Source organism: Aotus nancymaae, unplaced genomic scaffold, assembly GCF_030222135.1.
Source record: "Aotus nancymaae isolate 86718 unplaced genomic scaffold, 86718_ANA_hifiasm-v0.15.2.pri h1tg000099l, whole genome shotgun sequence".
NCBI lineage: Eukaryota > Metazoa > Chordata > Mammalia > Primates > Aotidae > Aotus > Aotus nancymaae.
Genome location: NW_026988514.1, coordinates 7,395,257 through 7,422,882, shown reverse-complemented (window position 1 = coordinate 7,422,882; position 27,626 = coordinate 7,395,257). Strand labels below are relative to the sequence as shown.

The following is a 27,626-nucleotide window of genomic DNA, read 5'->3' as shown; positions in this document are numbered from 1 at the left end:
CTGGCTGCTACTGCTGAACTCCCTACTTCTAAGAGCACAGAAGAGAACATCGCTTTGAATCTACAAATGAGCGAGAGCAAGGAGAGCGGCAGCTAGGGCTGCCAGGATGGGAGCGGCCACAGACACAGCCTCCCGGGTGTCTGTCTTGAGACACAGGTGGCGAAGCTGCACAAGAAATTCCAGCAAGATGGGAGCAGCTGGGGGATGCTCCAGCACAGCAGCCTGCCTATAGGACTCTGCTCCCTCAGATCCAGGCATGACACCAAAGCCAGCAGTGGAGGCTCTTTGGCCCCGTCACTGTGTGAGTCCATTTCATCTGGGGGCCCCACAGCCCCTCTTCATCACCTCCTTGGTCCCCAGACAACCCCACAGCAAGACCCACACAACTCTTGCCCAGCTCTAAAATGTCTTGCCCTTAAAGGCCTGGAGATTGAAGGCAGTATCCAGAAACTTCTTCAGTGACACCAGGTGAGTGTTCCTGTTTCCTGTGGCTGGTGCAGCTGCTGGGTCCCGGCCGACATACCTGAAGGAGGAAGACAAGCTAAGGGGAGGGCCGGGCCTAGCCGCCCCAGACCACCTTCACCCCAGGACTGCAGGGGGCATGCATCTGAGAACGGCTGACCTTGAAGCCACAGGCCCTGCCTTCTGGCCCTGCCTTCTGGCCCTGGCACCACTTCCAATAAGCTGCGAAGCCTGGGTCAAACTCAGTCACCCAGCCACAGAAGAGTGGGGAGAAACTGTCCCTCCATGTCACTGCACTTACCCACGAGAACAAACAAGGCAACAACGCAAAGGCTTTGGAGAGAAACACACTTTCGGCCTCTTGGAGTTTCTCAGGCCCCTCCCTCATCTTCCCAGGGACACTCAATGCCAGTATTGAGCACCCACCCTGTGCCAAGGCTAACACATGCATCAGATCTAATCTTATTACTGTCCTGTTGTAGAGATGCAGAGACGAAGGGGCTACATAACCGGCCTAAGACCAAAGGCAGGAGTTCTGAGACAGGCAGTAGGTTCCCTAATTCAGTTCTGGCTGCAGTAATGACAATGCCCCATCCCTGATGGGTAAGCTGTCCTACCACAGACAGGGTGCACAGAGCCAGCACAGACTATGGGGCCAACTCCTTGGTTTCCAAATGCAGCCCAGAGAAGGGCAGGGGCCAGTTCCGGTGGCATGGCCTATGGGACAGGCAGAGGCGAGAGGCAGGCAGCAGCCCCGCCATGTACCATATGGGCCGTGTGCGCCTCAGGATGGTCATGAAGCGTGGGCTGATGTAGTCGTAGTAGCCCATGTTCTTGTGCTCCTCCTGACACCAGGCCAGCTCCGCACGTGGGTACTTCTCTGCCTCCTGCTTGATCAGGTCGAAGGGGAATGGAGAGATCTGGGGAGGCAGGAAGGCAGGAACAGAAGAGCATAGCCAGAGGAGGGGCGGTATGTCCCCAGTACCCCTGGACAGGAGCCACAAGGCATCACTGGACTTCACCTGGCCCTCCTGGCACGCTGCACAGAGTCAGGGCCAGCGATATGAGTTTCTCCATCACTTGACTGTGCAAGGGGCTCAGGCGTACCTGCTCCAGGCGCGTGATGGCCACCTTCTCCTCCAGGCCCTGGCTGCTCCGCTCCTTCACCAGGTCGTAATACACCTTTCCCGTGCAGAAGATGAGCCGCCGTACCTGCTCAGGGGCCCGCGCTGCCACCCCATCTTCGGGAATCACCCGCTGAAAGCTGGTCCCTGGGGGTCCAATAGGACACAACAGAGGCATCGGTACCCAGAGGGGCTGGAGCAGCTCGGGACCCGGCCTGCATCCCCAGGCTCTCCTTAGCCACCGAGACTAACCCCAGGTTTGGACCCATGGCTGCAGTGGACACCTCTTGAACTAAAAGATGGAGCAGGGGGACATATGACATCCTGAGCTGTCACAGGGGGAGGGGTGGAGATAGCCAAGCATTGAGCCCTGGGAGCATCACGTTTAAGGTGACCGGAGGAGGGGGTACAATGGGAAGGGGTCTCCTGAAGGAGACAGATAAGGTGACATGATGGACCCCTCTGATGGCATCATTCTTTGCCCCAAACTTGTTTCTGCTCAGCTGTGCCTACCTCCCACAGAGCACTGCAGTCCCCCATCACCAACCAGCTGTCCCAGGAGGCCGCTGCATGCTCCTCCTCTTTCAGCCTGGCAGCTGAGCCCTCACCTCCAGGCCCCATCCATTCTTCCTTCCTGAGCCCATGATCCTGACCTCAGGTAACACACTCTGCAAAACCTCTCAGCAGGCTCCTGTGGTGTCCCCACATCCCTGCGTCTCAGATGAGGACTCTGGGGCAGAGAGGCCAAATGGATCCCAGACCCTCAAGAGAGAAGCCAGCACAGGGCAGCAGCCCAGGTAGTACAGTCCCGACATCAGAGCTCTGACTGCCTGCTTCAGCCACCTGCCCTCACAGAGGGGACATCCCAACACGCATGGGAGAAAATCCAACCCCTATCCACACTGAGGCCCTTCCCTGCCCTCCCCTTACTGCCCAGGACCAAGACAGCTCTGCTCCATCGGCCTCACACCTGTCCTTCCCAGGACATAGCCATCTCTCAATTGTAACTATAGGTGTTTTATCTGATCTGACTCCCAGGTCAATAAGGTCAAAGACTTCTAGAGGGGCTACCAGGACCCCAGGGCCGTAATGTCTGTTTGGTTCATGAATTTTAAAAATGGACAAATGAATGAATGATACTCAATGTCCTGTGAACTCAGCAGGCCTCTGCCAGGCCTCGATCAGCCCTGCTAGGACCTAAGGGGGTCCCAATGCACTCATCTGGCCATGGACTCAGCCCACAGGACCTGAGCTGGCCAAAGTCAGTCACTGTGACAACCTCCCAACCCTATTTCTAGTGGGACCATGGCAGAAGCTGCTGCAGGTCAGCAGAGCCACAGGCAGAGGGGAGGATGGAGGAGCCCCAGGAGCAGAAGCCACGCCACAGGCCACCGCCCAGTGTGGGCCACCCCACACACCCAGGCCAGGCACGTACCGGATACCATTTGGTCAAAGCTGGACTTGGCCTCTGGGTGCCTCAGTAGAGATTTAGGTGTGAAGATAATCAGCTGGAAGGGAAACACATGCCCAGCTGCCAGCTGGCCCTGCCTGGCCAGGGCCCCTGCGTGTGACCCCTGCCCTGGGATGGAGACTCACCGGCTTGCGGAAGGGCAGTAGGATCTGCCGGCGCAGCACGTGGAAGTAGTTGGCCGGTGTGGAGCAGTTGACCACGATCCAGTTGCAGTCATACAGCTGGCTCACCTCAAAGTCCTTGGTGAATGCCTGTGAAGACGAGATGCGTATGGCCAGGGTGGCTGTCTAGTGCACCCACACCCTGGACCCCTAGCCCTGTGAGCACAATAGGGCGTGCCCCTGTCCTGGGGACAGCAGCAACACTCACAGGGTAGGCATCTGAGTCGTCATTGCTCATCTGCAGGAACCTCTCGGGCCTCGCTGACGAATGCTCCGGGCCCTAAAAGCAAATACCGGACAGCCCAGGCTGGCCCCACCACAGGACAGACATCTGGCCCTGCAGGGACCCCAGGCTCAGGGTAGAGTCTGAAGGGCTTCTCAGCAGACGTGCCCTCACCCTGGAGCCTGAGCCACAGAAAAGAACCGAGAATGTGGAACAAGAGCAGAATAAGCATCCTCAAAGTGGGGTCTGCCCAGAGCTAGCACAGCGTGTGAACTCGAAGGGATGGAAGAAAAAGCAAAAACCCCGCACTGAGACATGCTTTCTCTGGAACATCCTGGAACAGTGGCTGCCACTGACTGAGCACCTGTTATAGAGCAGGCAGAGTCTAGGACCCCCACACGCCTTACTCGCTAATTCCCAAAGCAGCCCCATGACGCAGACACTCTTCCCCACTGCACAGATGAAGAGGCAAGGAGAGGGTAAGAAACTACCCATGACCGTGCAGCCAGGCAGGTGCGACCCAACTCAGCCTGGGCCTCGCCCATCTTCACCCACACGGGCCACTCTGCTCCATGAAAGCAGCAAGACAAGCCCATGGGCATCTCCAAGCTGGCTCCCCACAGGACAGGGGTGACCCATCCCATAGCTGCCACCCACCCACTCTTGCTGGGGATGACCAAGGACCCAGCCTCCCACACCCAGCCTGGCCCAGATTCCGCCTCCCAAGAAGCTGCCTTCACAGTGGGCAGCCCCAGGCAGGGAGCCTCACCTTCCTCCTCACTGACCCTCAGTGTTGTGAGGATGCCAAGCACACAGCCTGTAAAACACTCAGAACTGAACACATCGTTTGGGGATAATGGGGGCGATGAGCCCCCTGCCTGTCTCCCTTCTGCCTGGTCAGGACGTGTGCCCACCCAAGTGGCATGACATGACACCCTGCTCCTTCCTCTCCTCCTGCTAGCCCAGGAGACTCTGGAGGATGCACTCAGCCTGAGTCTTCCCTCTGCCCCGTGTGTGGCTGCAGAGGCAGGTCGCAAAGGAGGGGACCAAGGGATAGGCAGTACTGCACAGGATAGCTTCAAACCCCAGCCACTAGCTGTGAGACCTTAGGCAAGCTTCTCCACCGCTCTGTGCCTCAGTTTCCTCATCTGAAAAGCAGGAACAGTACCTACTTCATTAAGTTGTATGGATTGGAAGACTTAACATTCAGAGGCATTGAACAGTGCCTGGCACATAGCAAGCACTCATACGTGGTAGCGCCTTCTGCTGCCAGCAGCAGAGGATGTTAGGTAGCATCCTCTTCTCAGCAGCTGCAGCATACACATGTGCAGACCCCACCCTGCACAGACCCACGTGCTCCAGGGGCCTGAAAGGCACATACCATCCAACTCAACAAGAGGCCCAGGGTCCATCCCACCCCTCCAAGGCCCACCAGAGCCCACCAAGCCACCAGCCACCACCACGCCCTCACCATGCCTTCCATGCCATGGGGCAGCAGCAGCACAATGCCGTTATGCCTCACCCACTTGGCCTGGCCAGTGCTGATGAACTGGTCGATGATGCACTGGGCTGTGTTGTGGAAGTCCCCAAACTGGGCCTCCCAGAGGACCAGGGCATTGGGGCTGGCCATGGCATAGCCCAGCTCAAAGCCTAAACAGAAGACAAGATAGAGCTTGCTGCACACTGTCACCAAGTGGTAGTGGCTCCAGTCAAACTCAGCCCTTTCTCAGCATATCCTCCCTGCCCCCACCCATCCTTCCCACAAGCCAGGGCAAACCCAAGGATTCCTTGGGATTTAAAGGGGAGGGAATGTCCCATCCTGGGGGCTGACAACATGCCCAGAGATGCACCCTTAGCCCTGACATCAAATGTGGTCAGGTTCAGCCTTATTTAGGTATTCTGGGGAGGCAGCAGGGACCATCTGCCAAGAGGAACTCCTCAAAAACATGCAGAGCTGCTAAGAAGGGGCAGAAACAACCCTAGAGGCATCTCCCTGGGGCGGGAGGCTGCCTGGCCTCTGGGGGCAGGCAGTGAGGACGAGGTGAACCAGCTAATGAGAGAGCTGAGGGAGAGCATGCACAGGAGACACAAGCAGGGAAGCCCAGAGCCCAGAGAAGGGATCTTGTTCCTGGGGTGCAGGGCAAAGGAGGTGAGATGGGGCTCAGAGGAACCCGCAGCAGGCTCTGTTGGGCTCTCTGTCTAGCTCATGGTGATACCCACAGAGCCCCCTCAAAGCAAGCAGGGCCCACCAGCTGGGATCCCCAAGGGACCCAGCTGGGACACGATCTCATCTCCCACATGCCCTTAGGTGGGGGCAACCCAATCACCATCCCCCAGGGCCATCCCCTGGGGGCCTCTGAGCATCTCTCACCCCCTCCCAGGCCCTGGCCCCGGCCCCTTCCCAGCCCATTTCTGGTCCCCAGGTGTCCTGGGCCTGCCTGGTCTGCAGGGGAGTGTGGACCCACCCAGGACTCCGTACTCCGAGAGGGAGCTGTTGCATACAGTGTATGGGGCCTGGTTGGGCCAGAGATGATTCATAGGCACGCATGTCCTGCGGTCAACCTCCTGGTCATGGAGAACGTGGTGCCGGTGACTGCAGAGACACAGACCGGGGCAGGGACAGAGGGCAAGTGGACTGGCACCTGTTCACCTGAAGCAGGGGAGCTGGGCAGCAGGAGGCAGGCAAGCCTCCATCACTGTCCCAGGAAACCTGCAGGGTCCCACAGGATGGTATCCAAGAAGGCTATGGAAAACCAGACCACGTGGTCCCTCCTGCAGGCTGCCCCCCGCCAGGCCTCCCCAGCCTGCCCCCTGCCTGCTGGCAGCCCCCACACACCATGCACTGGGGGATCTGGGGGAAGGAGCTTTGAGTTGTGGCACCTTCCTGAGTCTCAGCTTCTCACCCATAAAGGGGACCTGATGAGACACTTCCCAGGTGCTAGCTGGAGCCAGAGACCCTAGAAGGCCACTTCCCCTGCCCCATCTTGCTGGCTTCTTTACCATCTCACCAGCCCTGTCCCAACTCACAGAAACTACTGTGTAGTAGCTGAGGTGGGCACAGTAAGTGAGGGGTACCTAGCTGAACCCCAGTTCCTGGCAAGGACTGACACACAGCTCAGGGTGTATCAGAGGGCCATCTGGGCCCTGGCTGGAGCAAAGCCAGCAGAGATGAGCAACCAGGAATGAGAAAGCCAGCTGGTCAAGTCCCGGAAGCCAGTAACCTTGGCTTGCTAACCAGGAGCAGACTGAGGCAGGATCTAGAACATTTTAGATAGGGCCCAGACCAGAGGAAATGTGGGGTGGACAACTGACAAATATCAAGTTCCCATCTGGATTCACAAAGTCAACTGCGAACAAGCAAGATAGAGAGGGGCAGGCTTAACAGCAGCACACACACACGCCCCCACACACACACACATACACACCCCACACGCGTACCACACACCCATACACATCTCCATGCACCAAACACACTACACACACTGCCCACACACACATACATACACGCACACCCCACACACATACACCAAACACACCACACATATACCACAATACATACCACATACACCACACATACTATAAACACCACACACCACACACCCTACACAAAATCACACACATTACACACTATACACCAAATACACCACACATATCATACACACCATACACACCCACACATACACCACACCACACACTTCACACATACAAAAATGCTATACACACCACACACTCATCACACATATACACATACATGACACCACACTACACCACACACACCAAACACGACACATGCCACCCACACACACCACATACCACAAATACACCATACAACTACACACCACACACCATACACACATACACCCCACACACACCACACACGTACACACCCCATACACACACCACACACACATCACACACACCACACACAACACACAGATACCACCCACACACCACACACTACACACCACATACACCCACACAGACCACACATAACCCCCACACATACCACATACATCCCCTACACAATCACACACACCATACACCCCACACACCCACACACCACACACATATACATCTCACACATACAACACACACAACACACGACACACACCACACACAGACGCAAACACATACACCATACACCACATACACACCAAACACCACACACACCACACACAAATGCCACATACACACCCCACACATTCCCCCAATCACACCACACACACCACTCACACCACACACACACACCACACACATCCCCCCACATACCACACCCCACACACACACCCCACACATACACACCCCCCACACACACCCCCACACACCTCACATGCACATTCCAAATACACCACACACAAACACACCTACACACACATCACACACACCACACACAAACACACCCCACACCACATACACACCTAACACACCACACACACCACACATACCATATACACACTACACATACACACACCACACACACCCCAAATGCACACTCCAAACACACCACAAATACACCTACACACACATCACACACACATCACACACAAAACACACCATACACATACCCCATACCACATAGACACCAAACACGCCACACACACATGTGCCACATACATGTCAAACACATCACATGCACCACACACTCCCCCCACACACCACACACACACCACACATACACACCACACACAACTCCCCCACACTCATCCCCCCACACAAACACACACATACACACGCGATACTGAGGACCACAGATGGCCACAAGCTTGACCTCAGTAGACAGCTTGGGCCCAGCAGTAAGCTCTGCACACTTGCCCTGGGGGGTCAGCGAGGTGGCCATCTCATGATGCAGTCAGAGGGCAGAGGCTAGAGATGCTGTGAAGATTCCCCCCACCCCCTTCCCCGGACAAAGGCCCTCCTCAGGATCCCCAAGCCAGGCCCAGCTTCTGCTCCAGGTCTCCTGTGCAGATGCTGAGCCCCACCACACTCACCTGAATGTGCCCCTCTCCACATCCTGCCCGCTGAGCCGCACGTGGATGCCCTCCTTCAGCAGGGAGCCAAAGGCCATGTACTCTGCCAAAGCCCAGTCCACTGTCCGGTTCTTGATCATGTCCACGCGGCCCCGCAGAATGCGAGAGAGGCCTGTGGGAGGGAAGCGCTGGCCTGAAGGCCAAGGGACAGCCAGTCCTAGGGCGGGTACGTAGGTGCTCAGCGCACACTCTGCACACAAAGTAGGGCAGCCATCTGATGATTTGGCCAGAGTGCAGGGATGCTGTGGGAAGGCCTAGTGCCAGGCACCCCTCCTCCGGTCAAGACAATGGGCCACCCTGAGCCCATGGGGAGGAGGAGCAGGTACCATTTCACAAGTGTCGGCCACGCACCAGACACTGTCAGACACGGAGTCATTTCCTCAGGATCACACAGCTGTCCAGGTGCCAGGATGTGAACCCACGTCCCCCAGCCTATGCTGTGCTCCTGTCGGCCCCACAAGCAGAGGCTGACACATGAACAGAGTGGGCACGTGCCCCAGACGCTGTCAGCCACTGCCCCAGGACACTCAGTCTCGGTGCATACTGTAAGGGAACCCCCTCAGAACTCCTCTAGGTGGGTCAGAGGGTGTTCACGCACCCCAATACAGCCACAGGGGACCCTCCAGACTTCCCAGGAAAAGGCCACAGTGGCCCGAACCAAGGGGTGCGATCGGTGACCACCCACAGCCCAGGCTCACCCCGGAGTGATAGGGCTGCCCTCGGTCATTGGTCTAGGCCCCAGCAAGTCCTTTCAGCTGCAGAACCCTGCCCACGTTCCAGGCTGCATTCCAGCCCCTCCATAGGGAGCCCTTGCTTTCCTGCTCTCCTGCCTGACCCAGGGACTCCCAACAAAGACATCTGGAAAATCCAAGGTGCCCAATCTAAGACTAGTCACTGGTACCCAGCTAGAAGTGTGGCATCTGGAGCTGCCCAACTGACCACGCCCACTCTGAGAGCTACTGTCACAGGCACCTCACTGGGGCACAAACAGGCGCGGAGAGCTATGCCAACCCACTGCGGACTGAGCAGGGACGCGACACACTGTCTCCCTCTCATCCCAATCAACCTCCCTTCAAGGCACAACATCGGGGCAGGGCCAGCAGACCAGGCTGCAGCCTGCCCAGCAACCTCACCGGTGTGGATCTTAAAGCCCTCCAGGGGCACAGAGCTGGCCACGCTGCCGATGTGGGTGAGCACGTCCTCAGAGATGCCTGTGGCTGGGCACGTCATGCTCTTGGGCTCCCCATCTACGTTGAAGAAGCCTGAGGGAGAGAGGCTCCGTCCATACTGGGTCAGTGGTGGGCTCTGATCCCCCTGGCCAGCCTGCCTCCCCAGGACTGAGGGGCCCATGGTTTCCTAAACTCCACCAGCACTCAGACTCACCCTGAGCCCACCCTTGGGATCTGAGGCAGCTGGACAGCCACAGCTGCAGCTCTCCCACAGGCCCAATACCTGCCTCTGGGCCCCAGGGTCACAGCTCATCTAACCTTGCCCCCCAGGGAGGTCCCCCGGTCCCAAGCATCCAGTGCCCAGGGCTTCCTCTCCCACCTGGCTCTGTCCTCCCTTTCAGTGAGCACCTGGCCATTCATGCTCAGAGGGCACTGGTATCCTTAACTTGCAGGAATTGGACCCACACAGCTTTGGGGTCTCAAGGACAGGGCCCACAGCCTCCAGGGTAGGCAATGACAGCTCTCACACAGGGCCATTCTAGTCCTAATCCCAGTGCAAAACCTCAAGGCCCAGGGAAGTCCCTTTGAGCCACACACCGCTCACTCACCGGGCCAGGGGGAGTCCAGCCAGTGCTTTATATGCAGGATCTTTTTATCTTTGGACCTGCCATAAGCCTCCTCACAGATCCGGTCATATTTGGCAATTTCCTCCTGGAATCAGGACAAAGATGTGAACAGAGCAGCAAAGCCCTGAGCAGCCAGAGGCCCAATCCACCTGGACGCGTAGTCCTGGTCCCCGTCACTAAGTTCTAGAACTATCTGTCTCTGGCCTGTAGACCTATGGCTAGAAGCCAAAGTCTCAGAGTTCAGAGGATCCTGCACAGGTATCACGAGGCTGGGCAGGCCTGCAGTGCACTCAGCAAGGGGTTTGGGGAAGACTCCAGAAACCTGTAGTCCTTGCTCTCAGAGCTCCCTGAAGGTGGAAGGACCAACACTCCATAGATAATTATGGGGACAACCCCAGCTCAGGGCTGCCTCCTACAGGAAGCCTTGCTTAGGGCTGGTCTTCCCCTACAATGCAGTACCCACTGTGTCCCACCTGGCTGTAATTGCATCCTTAGTTCTTGGTCCCCTGTGATAACAGGGCCCTCTTGGGGACAAAGACCATAGTGGCGACTTCTTTAAATCCTTAGTGTCCAGTCCTGGGCTGATAACATCTATAATCCCTCCACAGAGTCCCCACCCAAAGTTTGTCCTGGGCACCCATACAGCCCACCTGCCTACCTCAAACTCCTGCAGGGTGACCGTGCCCTCAGCAATAAGCTTGTCTGCATACTTCTTCAGCACAGGCACCTGTCTGTGGATCTGCTTGTACATGAGTGGCTGGGTGAACATGGGCTCATCCATCTCGTTGTGGCCACGCCGGCGGTAACAGACCTGCAGGAGCAGCCAGAGGGGCTCAGGCCCTTCCCTACACTGCGTGGTCAATGTAGCTGCTGCAAAATTGGAGAATATCGGGCGGGGCACACCCTCTGGGGCCCCTTTGAGCCCCACTATCACCTATCATCTAATGAATGTCCCATTCCGGGCCTTTGCACAGATTACTCCTGGTGGCACTAAATCTCTCATCCAAGAAGAACTCCTAGTCCTGAGTGCTGAAGATGCTGAAGACCTGTCTGGCTCAGCACAGTGGGGATGGGCCACCCACTCATGCCTTGGCCTCAGTCCCCAGACCCACCAGGTCCACGACAACGTCTTTGTTGAAGGTGTTTCTCCACTCGGCTGCCACGCTGCACACGTACATCACAGCCTCTGGATCATCGGCGTTCACATGGAAGATGGGCGCATTGACCACCCGGGCCACATCGGTGGGGTATGGTGAGGAGCGGGCCATCCGGGGGTCCGTGGTGAAGCCAATCTGTAGAGGTAGGAGGAAACTGCTGCACCTCTCAGTCTGCTTAGAATAAGACAGAAGGTGCCAGCCTCGGAGACGGAGCAGGGGGCTGCCTCAAGGTCCACTGAGGTGCTCAGGAGGGATGTGGGACACAATGGGGTGATGGCGAGCAGCTCCACAATTAGACATGGCAGCAGCTCCCATGGGAACAGCAGAAACACCAGCCGGGTGCACCCTGCTCTTTTTTGCCAGTCACTTTGACACACTGGTAGTGAGGAACACAGGCCTGGAAAATCCCAGTCCCAACAGCTGCTAACTGCCATCTGGGGCAATGCGCTTACATTCCCGCAGCCTCAGCTTCCTCATCTATAAAAAGGGCTCACTCAAATTCCCACCTCACAGGATATTCAAGGACGATGACATGACTTAATGCAAATAAGGCAGTGAACACAGGGCTTTCTAGACTCAGATGAGCTGTTAGAAGCTCAGCTGCCTTAGAGAAAGGGCACCAAGGTCCCTGTGTCTGAGATCGCCCATGCAGGGCAGCACACAGCCAGCCTCTATGAGGCACTTCCTACACCAGTGCTCCTGTGGTCCTTCCAGCCCTGCCTATCCCTCCCTTTTGTGTCCCCTAATTTCACAGACCAGGGCGCCAAGGTTGGGGAGATCAGGGTCCTGTCTCGGGTCACAACTGGTAAGCAGCATGGCAGTGGAGTCAGAGCCAGGACCACCTCACTTCCCTCCAAGCTGCTACATGGATTTCCAGCGATGCTGACGCTGTGAGACTCAGCATGGAGCCTACACGCTCACCTGGTTATTGACGACAACGTGCACAGTGCCGTTGGTCGTGTAGGAGGGCAGGTCACTCAGGTGGAAGGTCTCATACACCACGCCCTGGCCAGCAAAGGCTGCATCCCCATGAACCAGGATGGACATGACCTGCAGGGCAGGTATGAGCCAGGATGGGCTGCATGCCCCAGCTCATGTAGCCCAGCTCCGCACCTGTGCTGTGGAGACCCAGGGCCCAGCCCTCCGATCCCACCCCATGGGGCCCAGGTCCTCAGAGCTCCCGAAGGCGAGCTCACCTTCTTGCCCTGGGCGTCTCCACGGTAGAACTGCTCTGCCTTTGTCTTCCCCTGCACCACAGGGTCCACTGCCTCCAGGTGGGAGGGGTTGGCGACCAGCGACAGAGTGATGTTCCTGTTGGTAACACGGTTGATTCTCTCGTGGTACATGCCCAGGTGGTACTTGACATCCCCGGAGCCCTGAAGGTGGAGGTGGGAACATGATGGACCCTCCCCTCCCCCACCAGACAGGTAGACACACAGGCAGGCACTGCAACCCACAGTCAGGCTGGCACATTCCCCGGATCCCACTGCCTTGGAGGGCTGAGCTGTCCCTGACCCCCTCTCTCCTCATCACACCACCCCTCCTCACCGGCTTGAGGGAGGAAGGCAAAGACCCCGGCCTCAGCTCTGAGCCTCTCTGCACACTGACCACAGAGCAGGAGAGCATGAGAGCAGGGAAAGCCATCCAGCAGTGGGGAAGCCAGGAAGAAAGGGCAGCAACTAAGCGTCAGCGCAGAGACCCCCCGGCCAAGCCACCAGCAAACACTACAGCTGAATCCTCCGACTCCTCACGCCAACGGCAGCAACGAGGGACACACAGCATTTTATGATCCCAAAGTAGGGAAGACTTATGGCATTCTACACAATACCCTAAGCCCAGAAAACACCAAAGGCAGCTAAATTCTAACCAATGTGTCACGGGGGAGCAAATCCATGCCCAATGATAGGGGAAACTAATCAAGCTGAGAAAAATATTCATAAACAAATGCAGGCAAAGGGTGAATCCCCTCAATGTACAAAACGCTTTTACAAATCAGGAAGATAAGACCCAAAAACTCCATCGAAAAATGCGCAAAAGCCACGAGCGGGAATTTACAGAAAAACACAAATGGCTCAAAAGCATGTGAAAAGATAAGCAACTAAATTCATAACAAAGAAATACATTACAACAAAATCCTTTTGTGCACCTATCATATTGGAAAAGATGAAAGGATTCGAGAGCGTGTGGGAGGAAGTGGGGTGGGGGCTCCTGGGAGGTTCATTCAGTCCCAGCCCCTTAGCTCCAGCCGCTGCACTGCTCAGACACCATCTAACAGATAAACTCATTCACACATGCACAAGGACCCTCATTAGAACAACCCAACGTCCAGCACGAGGGATGCTCCAGCTGTAAGAAGCTTGGGGCAGCCCACAAGGGCAGGCAGGAAACAATGACAACTTGTTAAGTGAAAACAGCAAGGTGCCACCTGGCGTCAAGGCTATGCCCACTGCCTCTCACAAATAAGGCTGCACTGGACAAAGAGGTGTGTTTGTATCTGCATGAAATGTTTCTAGAAGTACACACCTAAACACAACAGAACCACACAAACAAAACTGGTCACAAGAATGGAGTCTTGCAGAGGAACATAATCTAATTTTATAACCTTTTTTTCTTTGTTGTTTTTACAATGATCAATTTCTTTTTCAGTTGAAAAAAATAGTAATTTCATTTTAAACATCCTTTGGCCAAGTTTTCTAGTATACACACAGGTCATCTTTGACTCACCACAACCGTTCTGGGGCATGCGCTTTTATCTCTGTTTTACAGAAGAGCAAACTGAGGCTTAGAGAGGTGACGGTCTTAGAACAAAAGGAATAGAATGTCAGAAAGACATGCACTAGGAGCCAGCAGGTGTGGGTCCTAATCACTGCTCTGGCCCAACAGGCTGATGACCTTGGAACAGTCATTTGCATGCATATGCACGCGCACGCACACACACAAACACACACCAGAGAGAGAGCAGGCTGGAGACAGCAGGAAAGACAGTCCTGAGGGCAAAGGGACACAGAGGAGGCAGTGACAGGCGCACATCCCAGAGGACCTAGAGAGCCACCAAAAGGGAAGATGGGCAGGACTTTTAAAGAGGCCAGGCAGTCTAGGCTGAAGGCCTCCCAGGGAGGGGGAAGGAGCAGGAAAAACATTTCTTCAGCAGGGTGATGGGCACAGAAAACCATCCTGACTTTCCAAGGCTCTGCTGGGCAAACAAATGAGCAAGGGAGCCATTCCTGGCTGGTGGACAGGACTTTGGGCACGGAGGCAAAGCCACAGGAGCAGAGCTGAGCAACTTCCAGCAAGCCTTTGTACCTCTGGGACTCAGTTTCCCTAGCTCAAAACAGGGAGGGAGACCCAGATTATCTGAGGGAAAGCCTTAGGGGCGTCAGGCAAACACCTGGCCTCTCTCCTGCAGGCTTCTCCACATGCATCCATCTCAAGGTTTATCGTAGCCTGGAAACTCCTTGCCCAGACCCTCCCCAGTCCACCTCCCAAATATCCAGCTCTCCAGGGCTGCTGGGACCTGGGTATGACACCCACCTCATCCGCCGCCTCCAGCTTGGGGTCAAACTGGCAGAAGATCTGCTCCAGGTCCTTGCGGATCACGTTGGCCAGCACATTCAGCCTGCCCCTGAAGCCAGAGGAGCCGGGCTCTCACCTGGCAAAGCCCGCAGGCCTCAGGGTCCCCTCCCCCACGGTGGAGGCCTGGCCTGGCGTAGCACAGCCCCTTCATGCCCAGAGCCCTCCTCAGGCCACCTGATCACCAGGCACCATCCTCTCCTGCTGCCGTAACAGCCCGAGGCCTGAAGCCCCATGTGTCCTTGCTGCCTCAGGCCTCTGGACCAGTTCTGCCTGAGCCTCTGACCAGACACGAGCATTCCCAGGCCCCCTATGACAGATAAACCCCAAGCTCTTGGCAGGCCAGCTATGGATGGGAACCCCCACACCATGCATTTGGATGACCTCAGGCTGATGCGGCCCTGGGCTCGCCCAACCACAGCAACTCTCTGGTCACAGGAAAGGCCCAGGGCCCTTCCCTCAGGCTGCTCCGCACACCCTCACACATCCACTCATCAAGACCCCTGGCCACAGAGGGGTCCATCCCCCAGGCTGCAGTCCCCCTCCTGCTTCCCCACAGGCTCCAGCTCAGAGGTAATGCCACAATGCTGAGCAAGCCTCCCAGGTCTTCATCAAGGTCAAGGGAAACAGGCAGTCAGCTTGCAGCCAGGTCAGAGACCCTCAGCTCACCTCTACAGACCTCCCTCTGGGAGACACAACTTGGGACCACTTACCCAGGCCCTGCCCTCCCTTCCCTAAAAGAAACCCCTCCACCTCTTCTTGTCCACAGGAACCTCAAGAAGCACGACGCATCCCTTTCTGAAATCTCACCCTTGCTAAGGACAGTGGCAACATGGCCAGGGAGAGAGAGCGCCTGATGCCCTGGTTAGTCCCACGCCCTGGGTGACTCTGGCCGAATGCCTGGCAATTTCTGTGATGAGCAGGCCAGGCCCAGGGACTCAGAACTTTCCAGGCCACCCACCTCTACCCCCAGGTCCCACCAACACCCCTGCTCTGATTTCCATCTCATCCCTCCCACCTCCGTCCCCTGGGCTGGAGGAGAATGGCCAAGGTGCCAGGGGGAAAGAGGGCCCACCTGTGTGGCATCCCCAAGATGACATTCTCGATCCCCATCTCGCTGGATTTGTCGATGATGGTCTTGAGGGCAGGAATCATCACTTCACAGCCCTCCAGGCCAAACCGCTTCTCTGAGGACCACTTCCGGGCCAGGAAGTCTTCAAACCTGCTTGGGAAGAGGAGGGGGAGAGGAAAGGGAAAGGGATGGAGGAGATGGATGGGACTGGGGCTCACGGAGGCTGTTCATGAGTGCTCAGAGCTGAATGCCCAGGACAGAGGAAGCCATAAAGTCTCCTTCTGTCTACATGGTTCAGGGCCCACCATGGATACCACACCTGTCCCACCCAGCAAGGAACACAGGGTTAGGGTAAGCTGGAAACCTTCCCCGCTGAACTAAAGGCCTCTGCCTACACCCTTCCTGGCTGCCACCCTCTCTTCCTCAAGCCAAACTTCTCCAACACCTGCTCCTAGCCCACTACCCTCCTGCACACTCAAAGGGCTCTCTCGCCAAGTCCCAAAGATCTCCACCCAGCCGAATCCAAACCCAGCCCACACCTCACTGCTCAAGAATCCACTTTGCATCCAGCAGCTGACTCAGATGCTCCCCAAACCCCTGCAGCCCTGGAGGACCCAGCTTCAGAAAAGTCCAGTGGGCTGACAGGCGGTGCTGCCACTCACTCCACACCAGGGACAACTTTCTGCCCAAACGTTCCCACAGCTACTTCCCGCCACTTCTGGCCTGGCTCAGTGTCCCTGCCATCATGTTCTCCTAGAGCCTCATCCCTGCCCACCTGACCTGCTTTGCCTTGAGCCAGCTCTTGGCCAAACTGAATACTGGTCCTGAATACCTGGTCCCAACTTTCATCCCTGCAGCCAGAGGTGAGGCCGATCTGATCCCGCCTTCCTGTGGCACCGTCCTGCTCTCTTAGCCAGGGCCTAGGATGTCTCATAGAGCCCTGGAACAGGACCTCCAGCCACTCAGCCCTCCAGGTGGTACCAACCTCATGGAGCGCACCAGCCGGGCCAGCAGCGTCCGCTTCTCCTCGCTGGAGAACTGCATCACACCAGGGGTCTCAAACTTCTGCCGGATCCACTGGCACTGCTCCACATCATTGATGAACATGAACTCCAGGCCGATGTGCTGGCAGTAGGTGCTCTGGGGAGACACATTGGGACCCCATGAGGAGCGGGAAGAGGGATAGCTGACATCCCTGCTGTCTGGAACAAAAAAGACAGTGCCTTCCCACCCTCTGGCAAGCTCCTGAGAGCTGCTTCAGCTGCACCCCACACACCCGCCTGTGCTCACCTCCAGGCGCCGAATGATCTCCCGCAGAGAGAGGGTGTTTTCAGAGCCCCCGATGAAGGTGGTCATGGGCAGCTGGAACTCCTTGTCGAGGTCAGCCTCCTGCAGGTCATAGAAGGCTGGAGAAGGAAGCGTGGCCGAGCCGCGGGCAGTAGAGTGGAGGGAAGGAGGTCAGGCCCAGGTGGAGGCCCCCAGTTTCCCCACACCTCCCAGTCTTCCCAGTACTCTCCCTCTGGGTCCAGCCGGGGGAGCAGAGGTGAGAGTCACCCCAGGGTGGCAGGGTGGACAGGCCTCTCAGGCTTGACCACATGGGGCACCAGCTAGGGAAGGTGGCAGGCATCCTTCTCAGGGACAACAGGCAGTACACGGGCAAGTGGAAAGGGGGCCCCGTGGGCTGCTCTCTGGGCCCTATGGATTCCTGAGGATCAGGCTGTCCCCAGGCCCCGTGAGCCCCTTCCCGGGTCACCCACACAGCACTGCCATGGCCATCCTGAGGAAGGGTCCTCAGTCTTACCCAGTTTATCGATGGTTGTGATCAAGTCTGAGGGCACAAAGGAGTCCAGGTCTGCATCCAGAATGCCCAGGGGGTCCAGCTGGGCCACGTGGTGACCCCGGATCTGGGAGCAGGGAAAAGAGCAGGGCAGGGCTGGGACCCAGCTGGACAGACCTCCTCCAGGGTGAGGCTCTGGGCCCCAGCCTCTCTCTCCCGACTTCCAAATGTCAAGCTTCCTTATGTCTCTACCCTGCAGTCACTGCACCACTGCCGACGAGACCCAGCCACAGCCAGAAAGGTGGCAGGAGCCCAGCCTGGTTTAGAAGTACAACATGCACCTGGCAAAAACAGGAAAGGACCTATGCACACAGGTGTTCACTGTGGTGCCACTGGTAATGTGAAATTCTAGAAACGTCTCCACTGTCCATTAGCAGGAGATTGGCACATGGATATGGGTGATCCACACGGGAGCACTCCAGGGTCATTGAAAGGAACGAGGAAAATCCCCATCTGATACTACAAGGGACTCTTCAAAAAATATTGTTAATCAAAAAAGCAAATTCTGGAAAAGTGTGTATGGTGAACTACCCATTATCTAAGAAAGAGGAGACACAGATAAATACATGCATTAGAAGAGCAAATCATAAAACAGAAACTGTAAGAAAAATTATCATCTAGGGGAGGGGACAAAATAGGATATACAGGCAAGGCTAGAAGCCAGATTTTTAAGAACATATCTTGCTTTGAGGATTTGACTTTCAAACCTTGTAAATATTTTACATTAATATAAAACAAAATTAAGTCCTAAAAATTGAAAGTGAAATGAATCAAATGAAAAGTATGTCCACTTAGTGGCATAAGTACACAGAGAGGAACTATTCTAATTGACTAATGGAATATTCCCTAAAGACAAACAGAACTGCAGAAAAATACTCATAAAGTCTTTTCTATTACCAGTCAGTAGTAGTAGTGTTAGAATTGTTATTCCAAGACTGTTGCATGTGGGCTGTGGGAAATCAAACAAGCCATTGTACTGGCACCTTTGAGAATCTCTATTTTTGGAATCTCTAAAAGGCAATGTTGCCATAAGATTGATGGGGTCAAGGACAAACCCCGAGTCTGTCATTTGCAGTATGTTAGAAGCATCGTAAACCCTTTCCTGGCTCTGATTCCTGAAAGGGCCCAGAAGTGATGATCAAACCAATAGCAGGAAACAGCCAGAGACCTGGGCAGTTCTGGAATAGGCAGAAATGTACAAGCTGAGCTTGGAGCATCTTGTTATACTGACATCAAGGGAGTGTTCAAACACCGCTAGTGCTGGGAATAAGAACAGGTTTTGAGCAACTGTAAGGACAGTATATCTACAGCAGATTGAAAACTCATCAAGTATGTTTACACTCATGCATTCATATGAATCCAAGAAAAGGAAGATAAACCTTCACTAGTCACTTTTGGAGTGTGCTGGGGAATCACCTCATAATTTTGAAAATCAGTGAATAAAAGAAAAAAAACAAGCAGTGATCCTGTCTTTTCCACACAACCTCCACCTCAGGATAAACAGTTAACAAAGGAGGTTTCTCCTGACAGCAGGACTTCAGGTAATAAAGAAGGGAAAACAGAATTGGCATATCACCATTTCTGCAACCCCTAGTGAGTTAACGGATCCAGGAAATCACTATCCACAGCTGCAAACTGCTCAAGTGCCATCACCATCACCACCAGGAAACTGATTTTGAAAAAAAATCAAATCTCTATGGGATTGAGCCTCCAGATCTAATTGTCAAAGGACAGAAATCACATGGGACAATGGAATGGATGAAATGACATCATGAAGAAGCCATCAGCAAAATCCAGACTCAGGAAAACCCTACAGGACCAACCACATGATTTTTCCACATCATTAAAAGAAACAGAGAGGAACCTGCAGAGTACAAGAGATGTAAGAGCCACATTAGCCTATTACAACCTGTGGATTTAGAGGGATCCTGCTTCAAACAACCAGTAAAAAGAAAGCACAGGCTGAGTGTGGTCACGCCTGTAATCCCAGCACTTTGGGAGGCCAAGGTGGACGGATCACTTGAGATGAGGAGTTCAAGACCAGCACCGCCAACAAGGTGAAACCTTGTCTCCACTAAAAACACAAAAATTAGCTGGGCGTGGGGGCACAGGCATGTAATCCCAGCTACTTGGGAGGCTAAGGCAGGAGAATCGCTTAAACCCAGAGGGCTGAGGTTGCAGTGAGCCAAGATCGCACCATGAGCTCCAGCCTGAGTCAGAGTTAAACTCTGTCTCAAAAAAAAGGAAAAAAAAAGAAACCACAGGACAAAAGGCAAACACAAATATCAACTGCATATTTGATATTAAGCATTATTATTATGTTTAGATGTGATAATGGTATCATGGCATATTTTTTAAAGAGCCCTTTTCTCTAGACATACATATTGAAATGTTCAATGAATGAAATGGTATATCTGGGATCTGCCTCAAAATAATCCAGCAGTGAGCGGGGGCTAAGGGGGAAATTGATGAAACAAGACTGGCCATGACTGATGGGTGGTAGGCTCACTACACCATCCTTCTGCCCCCATTTTTTTTTTTGAGTCTCGCTCTGTCACCCAGGCTGGAGTGAAGTGGCACGATTTCAGCTCACTGTAACCTCCGCCTCCCAGGTTCAAGCAATTCCCTGCCTCAGCCTCCTAGTAGCTGAGATTACAGGCACGCATCACCCCACCTGGCTAATTTTTTTTCGTATTTTTAGTAGAGACAGGGTTTCACCATCTTGGCCAGGCTGGTCTTGAACTCCTGACCTCATGATCCACCCACCTCAGCCTCCCAAAGTGCTGGGATTACAGGCGTGAGCCATCACGTCCAGCTTCTTCTGCCTTTTATATGTTTGAAAATGCCCATAATACAGTGGTTTTTTTTCAATACAGTGTGCAGGTGATTCTAACCAGAGCTGTGCCTGCTACTGGCCTATAAGAGGCCGCAGCCCTCCTGGTGCTCATCCACACCAGGCACAAGAGTAACACACCTGAATCCAGAGGCCACCCTGCCAGGAAAACTCTCTAATGCCTCCTCTTGGTTAATCAAAGAACAAAGAGCTGCTGAAAGGCTGAGACCTGTGCTTACAAGGTAAGTCCATCAAGCAGCACCTTGAAGGTTTCCCTGTATTTAATATAGTTTTACATCCTGTTCATTTTTGAAGTCAAGGGTTAGATCACTGCCCTGCTTCTTTTAGCCAGCCAGGAAAGACACAATACAACTAGCTTCTGTTTACTCCAAGGTGGCCCACAACTGATGGGTCCTCAGGCCAGCAAGGGAGCCCAACTCTGCTCACCTTCCCTTTCCATCCCCGGGTGGCTGGTGTACAGGGAACTCAGTTCCATCCCACACACTGGGCACCTCATTCAAAGGCAAAGCATCATTTCCATTTGCTAATGCCCCTCTCTACCCTGGCCTTGCAGTGGCTTGCTGCTGACTCACATTTCCCTGATGGAATACCACCTGCCACCAGTTCCCAGAGATATTCCAAATGATTATACTTGTTATGGCCTGAACGCCAGAGCAGTCCTCCAATTAGTACTGTTCAGTCAACAATAAAAGCATAGACAGTCACTGGGACTCTGAAAGAGCAGGGGCCCAGCCTAGGAGAGCCTAAGTCTCCAGGAGGAGCAACTGGTGGTGGAGAATTGTTTACTGAACCAATCATTCCATAAACATGAATTAGGCACCTGTTGTATCAGTCCCTGTTCTCTTGGGATGCCCATTCTAGAGGAGAAAACAGAATTAACAAGGGTTAATCTACTCACCCCTCATTCAACAGGCTCTGGAACTGATCCCTTACTAAGTGTTCCTCCACGTATTCGGGGCATGGTGTGTGCAAAGGGACAGACCACAAGCACACAAGTCAGTACGCACAAAAAAAATTTCAAGCAGGTGGAAAGTGCTCTGAATGGTGATGTGGCAAAGACTGGCTAGAGGAGTGGGTATCACTCAGTAGAGGACCAGGGGAGATGATGTTGGAGCTGAGACCCCTTCCCTCAGTGTCCAGTCACACCCCAAAAGCCAGTGCAGCCTCCTAGCCTGTGCCTCAGCTGCCCCTCACCTGGTAGGCCCGGATCAGGGACTGCACAGCCAGGTGGTCCTCCACCAACTTGCTGGTCTTGGTCCGGCTTGAGACTGCAGACCTGCTGTCACGGGCAACAGAAGTGGGCTGTGGCTGAGCAGAGCCAGAAGAGGCTTCCTCACTGGCTTTCCGGAAGAAGCTGTCCCAGGACTGGGCCGGACAGAAGTAAGAACACAGTCAGGTCAGGGCCTGAGAAGAGTCAGCGATGGCCCAGGCTTGGGCCCCAGGGGGTGTCAGGTCTTCCTTGGGGACCACACCTCTCAGGGCCTTCCCAGGGTGCCTGATGTACACACAAGATGTTCCGTGCAGAACTGTTTATAAAAACAACAACGTGAAAACAACCTACATGGCTCTTAGTAGAAAACTGGCTACATGATGATTTTACATTTAGAATCTGGAAGATTACAGTCTTTTTAAAAAAGGTGCATTTGGTATTGTGGGGTGGAATATTGCCAATATATGCTTTAAAGTGAACGAAGCAGAAGAGGAAGTACAGCTGCTATTCCCTGTGTAGAAGCAAAAAGCAGATGTGCACATATACAGGCACTTGCATGTGTTTTCCAGAAGAACACTGTAAAAGCGCTTTTCTCCATGCACTCCCACGCAGCACTGGTGGGAGACTCAGCTGGTACAATCCCCATGGAAAGCAATTTGGCAATACCCATCAAAATTACACACACAGCCACTCCTGGACCCAACTATTCCACTCTGGGGAATTTATCCTATCGATGGCTGTGCAGGTGCAAGATGATGAAGGTCTAAGATGACACACTGCAGCACTGTTCACCACAGCCAGAGACTAGAAGTGAACCAGATGTCCGTCAGCAGGAATGAGAGTGGCACACATATGCAATGGAATACTGCACAGCTGGACAGAGCGAACAATGAGACTCTTTATGTACTGACGTGGAAAGATCTTGGAGATACATTGCCAAGTCAAACAGCAAGGAGCAAAACAGTATGTTACAGGTTACTTTTTTGCATAAAGGGAGACAAATCCAGAGTTAACATTTGCAGTAAGTTTACCTAAGGCAAGTCTTAGAAAGGATACAGATGACACTAAGTTGGGGGACAGTGGGAACTGAGCAGATGGGGATAGATTAGGAGGAGCTTTCTGACTGTGTAATTTCCTATACCTTCTGGTTTTGGATCATGTGACTGCACTGCTTTCCACTTCAAGTGAAGAGGTCAGAGAACAACTTCACTTTTCACCCTCCCATCTGATTTAATTCTTTTCTTTACCATCAGCGAGTGCTTATTAGCTCAATACATACATAAACACGTATGTCCCTAATTACATATAAAGGGCCATATGGAGACAGCAGAGCAGGACAAACGGGCACGGCAGGGCTCAGGTGTGGCTGAGCAGGGCATGGCCAGGGCCTCTCAATCAAGACCACCACTCACTGGCTGGTTCAGCAACGGGAAAGCAACAGGCTTTGATGACTGAGGACCGGAAGGGCAAAGAAACCTGCCCAGGGTCACATAGCAGGCAAGCTGCTTCTCCCCGCTGCCCCACCACAGCCCGGCCCCGGGGCTTCCCTCCCTTGCAGTGGCCCAGGGCAGGGTTGGGATGCCGACCTTGTGGACACTCTGGGGGTTTTCCAACCAGGCGAAGTACATCTCCTCCATGTAACTGGAGCCGCCTCCACCTTTGCTGCTTGGGAAGGCGGCTGGTGGCCCAGAGGACCTACTGCGCCAGCCAAACACTGGGACATCATGTGCAGCCAGGAGCCTCGTGGCCTGTGCCCCAAGACGGGATGGCAGCAGCCTCAGCTGACTCATTCTGGACATAGACAATGAAGGAGAAGCATAAATGACAGGACCAGGACCAGAATAGGCTCTACCAAGCCACTGTCCGCTCATCAGCCTCGTCAATCCCACTGGGCGGATGGTGCTGGGCTAGGCAGTGATGAGACAGTGGGAATGCGACACTCTCCCAGCCCCCTGGGCTCACTGTCTGGTGGGAGCCCCTGGCTCAGTAAACTCCATCAACAGATATTGAACAGCCCTGACCCCAGCCCTGCGGTGCCTCACTCGCCCCAGACCACATTCCTTCCCTGATAGGCCCTAAGGCCTGTGCAGAGACATGAACTGCCCAGGCCCTGCCTCAGGAAGCACCCAGCCTAGGTCCTGGACGAACCTGGTGGGATCCTCTAGCACCCAGCTTGGGTCCTGGAGCCCATTCAGAGCCACAGGGCAGGTGCAGGGAGTACATCCAAGAAGGAGTGGGTCACAGGCCCACCACCCTAGAACCAGGGCAGGGAGTCCTCCAGGGGCTGGGTATGCCATGCATGGTCAGGGAAAAGCAAGGACAAAAGCATCCAGTGAGCACAGGTGTCAGGGGGTGACAGAGACACAGTATCTCAGGAGGCCTGTGGCTCTAGTCATTGTGACCAAAAGTGACCAGTGACTCCCTGTGACTACAATACTGGCCCAGAGTGCCCTCCCTCCCAGGCCCAGCCAGAAGGCTGGTGACACCAGCCCCAACAATGGCCCCACTTCACTGCAGAAAGGGCTAAGGTCTGGAGAAGCAGGAAGAGTAGAATGGAAGGCGGCCCCAGGCCCAGCCCAGCCCTTGGACTGGAGCTGCCTTTCCCGGCTCCCATACTCCGGACACCCTGAGAACTTACACCCAGGACCAGTGCCACTCAAGACAGTTAACAGCCCAGGGAGGTACAGACAGGGGGAACCAGGACCTGCAGCTTATCTCACCCCACTTGGTCACCTGTACCTTTCCAAGGAAAATACCTAAATCCTGGGCTTTCAGTGATGGGGGCTTTCTCCATTCCTCAGAGGGTAAGAGTTCTAAGAACCTCTGCCAATCCTGGAGAGGCTAGATCCCCAGATTCCCCTATCCAGGCAGGTTAGGGGTTGATAGGGCCCCCTGAAGTCCCAAATCACCCCATACCCCTGCCACCTCATCCTACACAGGATGTAAAGTGGGACCTCTGTTCCCCCACCCTACAACTGTGAGCAGAACCCCCTCCTCTGCCCCAGCACAGCCATAGAGCAGCTCCCTGTGAACACCAGCTAATGCCCTCCTGCCCAAAAAGCCCAGCTTGTAAGCTAGGTACAAGAACCACCCCACCAGGGATTGTACAACCAAGAGGCGTCTGCTACCCCTGGACAGCTCAGGCCCCAGAAAATATGCATTCTGGGGTAAAACTGGCTCCCAAGTACTGCCCAGGCCAGTTAGGTGTGCTCAGCCAACAGGCCACCTGTTGCACTCTTCTGCCTCACCCCTGCCATCAGCTCAATCACATCACCAGGAATTCACTGGCTAGACTTTCCACTAAAGGTCAGGCCCCACCAGAGGGCAGGGCATGGCCCTCCTTCTAACTCACCTGAGCCAGAGGAAAGGGGTGCTGTCACCTTCATGGAGGAAGGACAGGCTCCTAGGTCTGAACAGAGAAAATTTACAAAACAAAAAAGATTCCACGGCTGGGAGGAAGGAGATGGGCTTGGCAGCCTCTGAGCACCCCAAGCTTCCCTTCCACAGGCTCAGCCCCTGAGGCTTCCGGCCATGTGGCCCAGCCCACCAGCCAGTGATGCCAAGTTCTACAGTGCCAGTGCAGGGCGCTTGGAGCAGACTCCCCCGGAGCAGCACCTCTCCAAGTACCAGTCATGAGCTCTGGGGTCCCAACTCCTGTTCCACCTCTGACCATCCCGAAGCCCTGGGCAAAAAGAAGGCTGTGCCAGCCCAGCTGGCCACTGGGCCCCGGAGCTCCTGAAGCATCAGGGAGAATCTTCTGGAGCATCAGAAAGAATCCAACAACCCAGGATGCTTTATCATCCCCAGTCTATGGCAAAGGAAACCAAATACCAAGACCATCATCATGGGAATAAACATAATAGGCACCGTCAGGAGCACTGATTCTGGGACAGATACTGTGCTCATTTAATCCTCTCAATGTCCCATGAGGTGGGCGCTCATATCAGTTCCACTTTATAAACTGAGGTACAAGAGGCTAAGCTGGCTAAGCTGGTGAGTGATGGGGCTGTGTGTAGGTTCCAGGGACTGTGCCCTGCTCACTGCAGTCAGGATGTAAGCCAGACTTATCTTAGAGATGTATTTCCCATCAGCTGAGCCAGAGCTGCTTCCTCTGCCAGCCCCACTCCCACCCACCCCCACAGGAGAATGGAGCAGTTTGGGCCAGATAGGGACAAAGTCTGGCTGTGTCCAGAATGGCCTGGTGCAGGAACACTGTGTTTTATAAACATTGAACAGTCTGGGTCGGCCACTGGGCACTGCTGTGGCCTTGACCCAGCCTGGCAAGGGAGCAACCTGCCACCCACCCCCACCTGCATCCCTGCAGGGCATGAGGGCTCAGTATCTAAAGCCAGAGCCCAAGTTAGCCCTGCTAGTTCCTGCCTATACAGTCGAGGGCAGCAGCAAGGAGTGAGAGTCAGGGACCCTGTGCATCCCCCTGCTCAGTCCAGACTTCAGCAGAGTTGCCCTGGGTATCTCTTGGTGGGGGTCTCTTCTCTGAGGGCAAGGTCACACAGCATCTCCAACTCAACCTCAGAACCTCAACCCAACCCCAGAAAACTCTTGACACTCAGACTCCCACACATGACCCTGTCTGGGATGCCCTCGTGAGGACTACTCCCTAATGCATCCATTGCAGAGATCAGTAAACCGAGGCCGGAAGGGTTCTCCCCAGAGGGCCCTCCAAGCTGGGCAGCAGCAGAGCCTGGATTCTCGCAGCAGCAGGTCTACTCTGACCCCACTTTCTGAGAATCGGATGAGCTTTGCGCATTAACAAACCGCAACTCTAGTTTGCCAAACCCGAAGGCAGGCCACGGTCCGAGGTAGGGGCAGGACACCAAAGGGGTGTGCTCCTTTACCTGGAAGAGATGAAGGGCCTGGACTAAACCCCAGAAGTGGGAGAAGTACAGAAGCAGATGGGGCCTGTTTCAAGACACTGGGGAGGGACTGTTAGGGCCTGCTTGAGCCAGGTGGCTGAGGGGCGTCAGAGGGGTCTTTCCGGCAAATGCATACTGCAGCCTGCTGTGGCCTCGAGATTACCCCGTCCCCCTCCCACATCTCCCTGGGGGTGGAAAAAGCACTTCCCATGCAAGCAGCGACCTCAGGCCATGCCGCCCTCTCTCGGGCCTCAGTTTTCTCATCTATGATCGGAGACTGCGGTTAAAAACGTCTATTAGGTTCCTTGGAAGTCCTGAGACTTCGAAGCTGCCTGAGGGTCCCACCAAGAGCACAGAGGTGACCCTCCCCATCCCCAGCGCGGCGCTCATTGCCCTGGGCCCTCTCCTGGCCACAGAAGGCGCGAGGCAGTCTACAGTCCTCGAGCTGGAGAAACCCACCACAAGCGCCCGCTCCTCTGCGCAGGACCCTGCACTGGCCGGGTCCGACGCACGAAGGGCTGGGGGTCCCGGGGGAGGCCGCGGCCAGCCAAGGGCGGAGCCAAGGTCATGGTCTCTTCCCCCTCCCCCTCCCCCCGGCGGGGCCAGGCTCCGGGCTGCGGGCAGCGGCGCCCCAGGACCCGGGAGAGAGGAGCCGGGGTCCGGTCCCCAGGACGGCGGGAGAAGCGGCGGCGCAGGAACCGGGAGGGGGCGAGCCGCCGCGCTCACCGGGCGGGCGGGCGGAGTCCGCGCTACGGCGAGGTCCGGAGGCTACAGGTCAGGGGGCTGCGC

At 55.0% G+C, this 27,626-nt stretch overlaps 1 protein-coding gene across 3 annotated transcripts; it reads right to left on the bottom strand.

Moving 5' to 3' along the window:
- Positions 1-146: 146 nt before the first annotated feature.
- Positions 147-27,626, bottom strand: OGDHL (oxoglutarate dehydrogenase L). Of its 3 annotated transcripts, XM_012477481.2 has the most exons (24): positions 27,564-27,626; positions 25,316-25,372; positions 23,550-23,754; positions 21,948-22,118; positions 17,864-17,966; positions 17,353-17,468; positions 17,048-17,202; positions 16,066-16,212; positions 14,952-15,042; positions 12,617-12,796; positions 12,342-12,470; positions 11,376-11,555; positions 10,922-11,074; positions 10,246-10,348; positions 9,602-9,730; positions 8,430-8,580; positions 5,907-6,034; positions 4,913-5,091; positions 3,427-3,498; positions 3,183-3,308; positions 3,022-3,094; positions 1,570-1,733; positions 1,228-1,382; positions 147-523 (listed from the first exon to the last, which is right to left on the bottom strand). In XM_012477481.2, the coding sequence occupies exons 3-24, from the start codon at positions 23,751-23,753 to the stop codon at positions 400-402; spliced, it is 3,033 nt and encodes a 1,010-aa protein (XP_012332904.2). In that variant the 5' UTR covers position 23,754; positions 25,316-25,372; positions 27,564-27,626; the 3' UTR covers positions 147-399. The 3 variants fall into 3 exon arrangements, with proteins under 3 accessions (XP_012332904.2, XP_064226184.1, XP_021527923.2); XM_064370114.1 differs by lacking the exon at positions 27,564-27,626 and having other exon boundaries at positions 25,316-26,072; XM_021672248.2 differs by lacking the exons at positions 12,342-12,470; positions 27,564-27,626 and having other exon boundaries at positions 25,316-26,073.

Bases quoted from the DNA above. Each gene is read 5' to 3' on its own strand.
- OGDHL (XM_012477481.2), bottom strand. From the start codon at position 23,753: ATGAGTCAGCTGAGGCTGCTGCCATCCCGTCTTGGGGCACAGGCCACG. The intron at 22,119-23,549 runs GTCGGCATCCCA...TGTCCGGCCCAG, and splicing joins ACCCCCAGAGTGTCCACAAG to TCCTGGGACAGCTTCTTCCG. The intron at 17,203-17,352 runs GTGAGCACAGGC...GTGTCTCCCCAG, and splicing joins AGATCATTCGGCGCCTGGAG to AGCACCTACTGCCAGCACAT.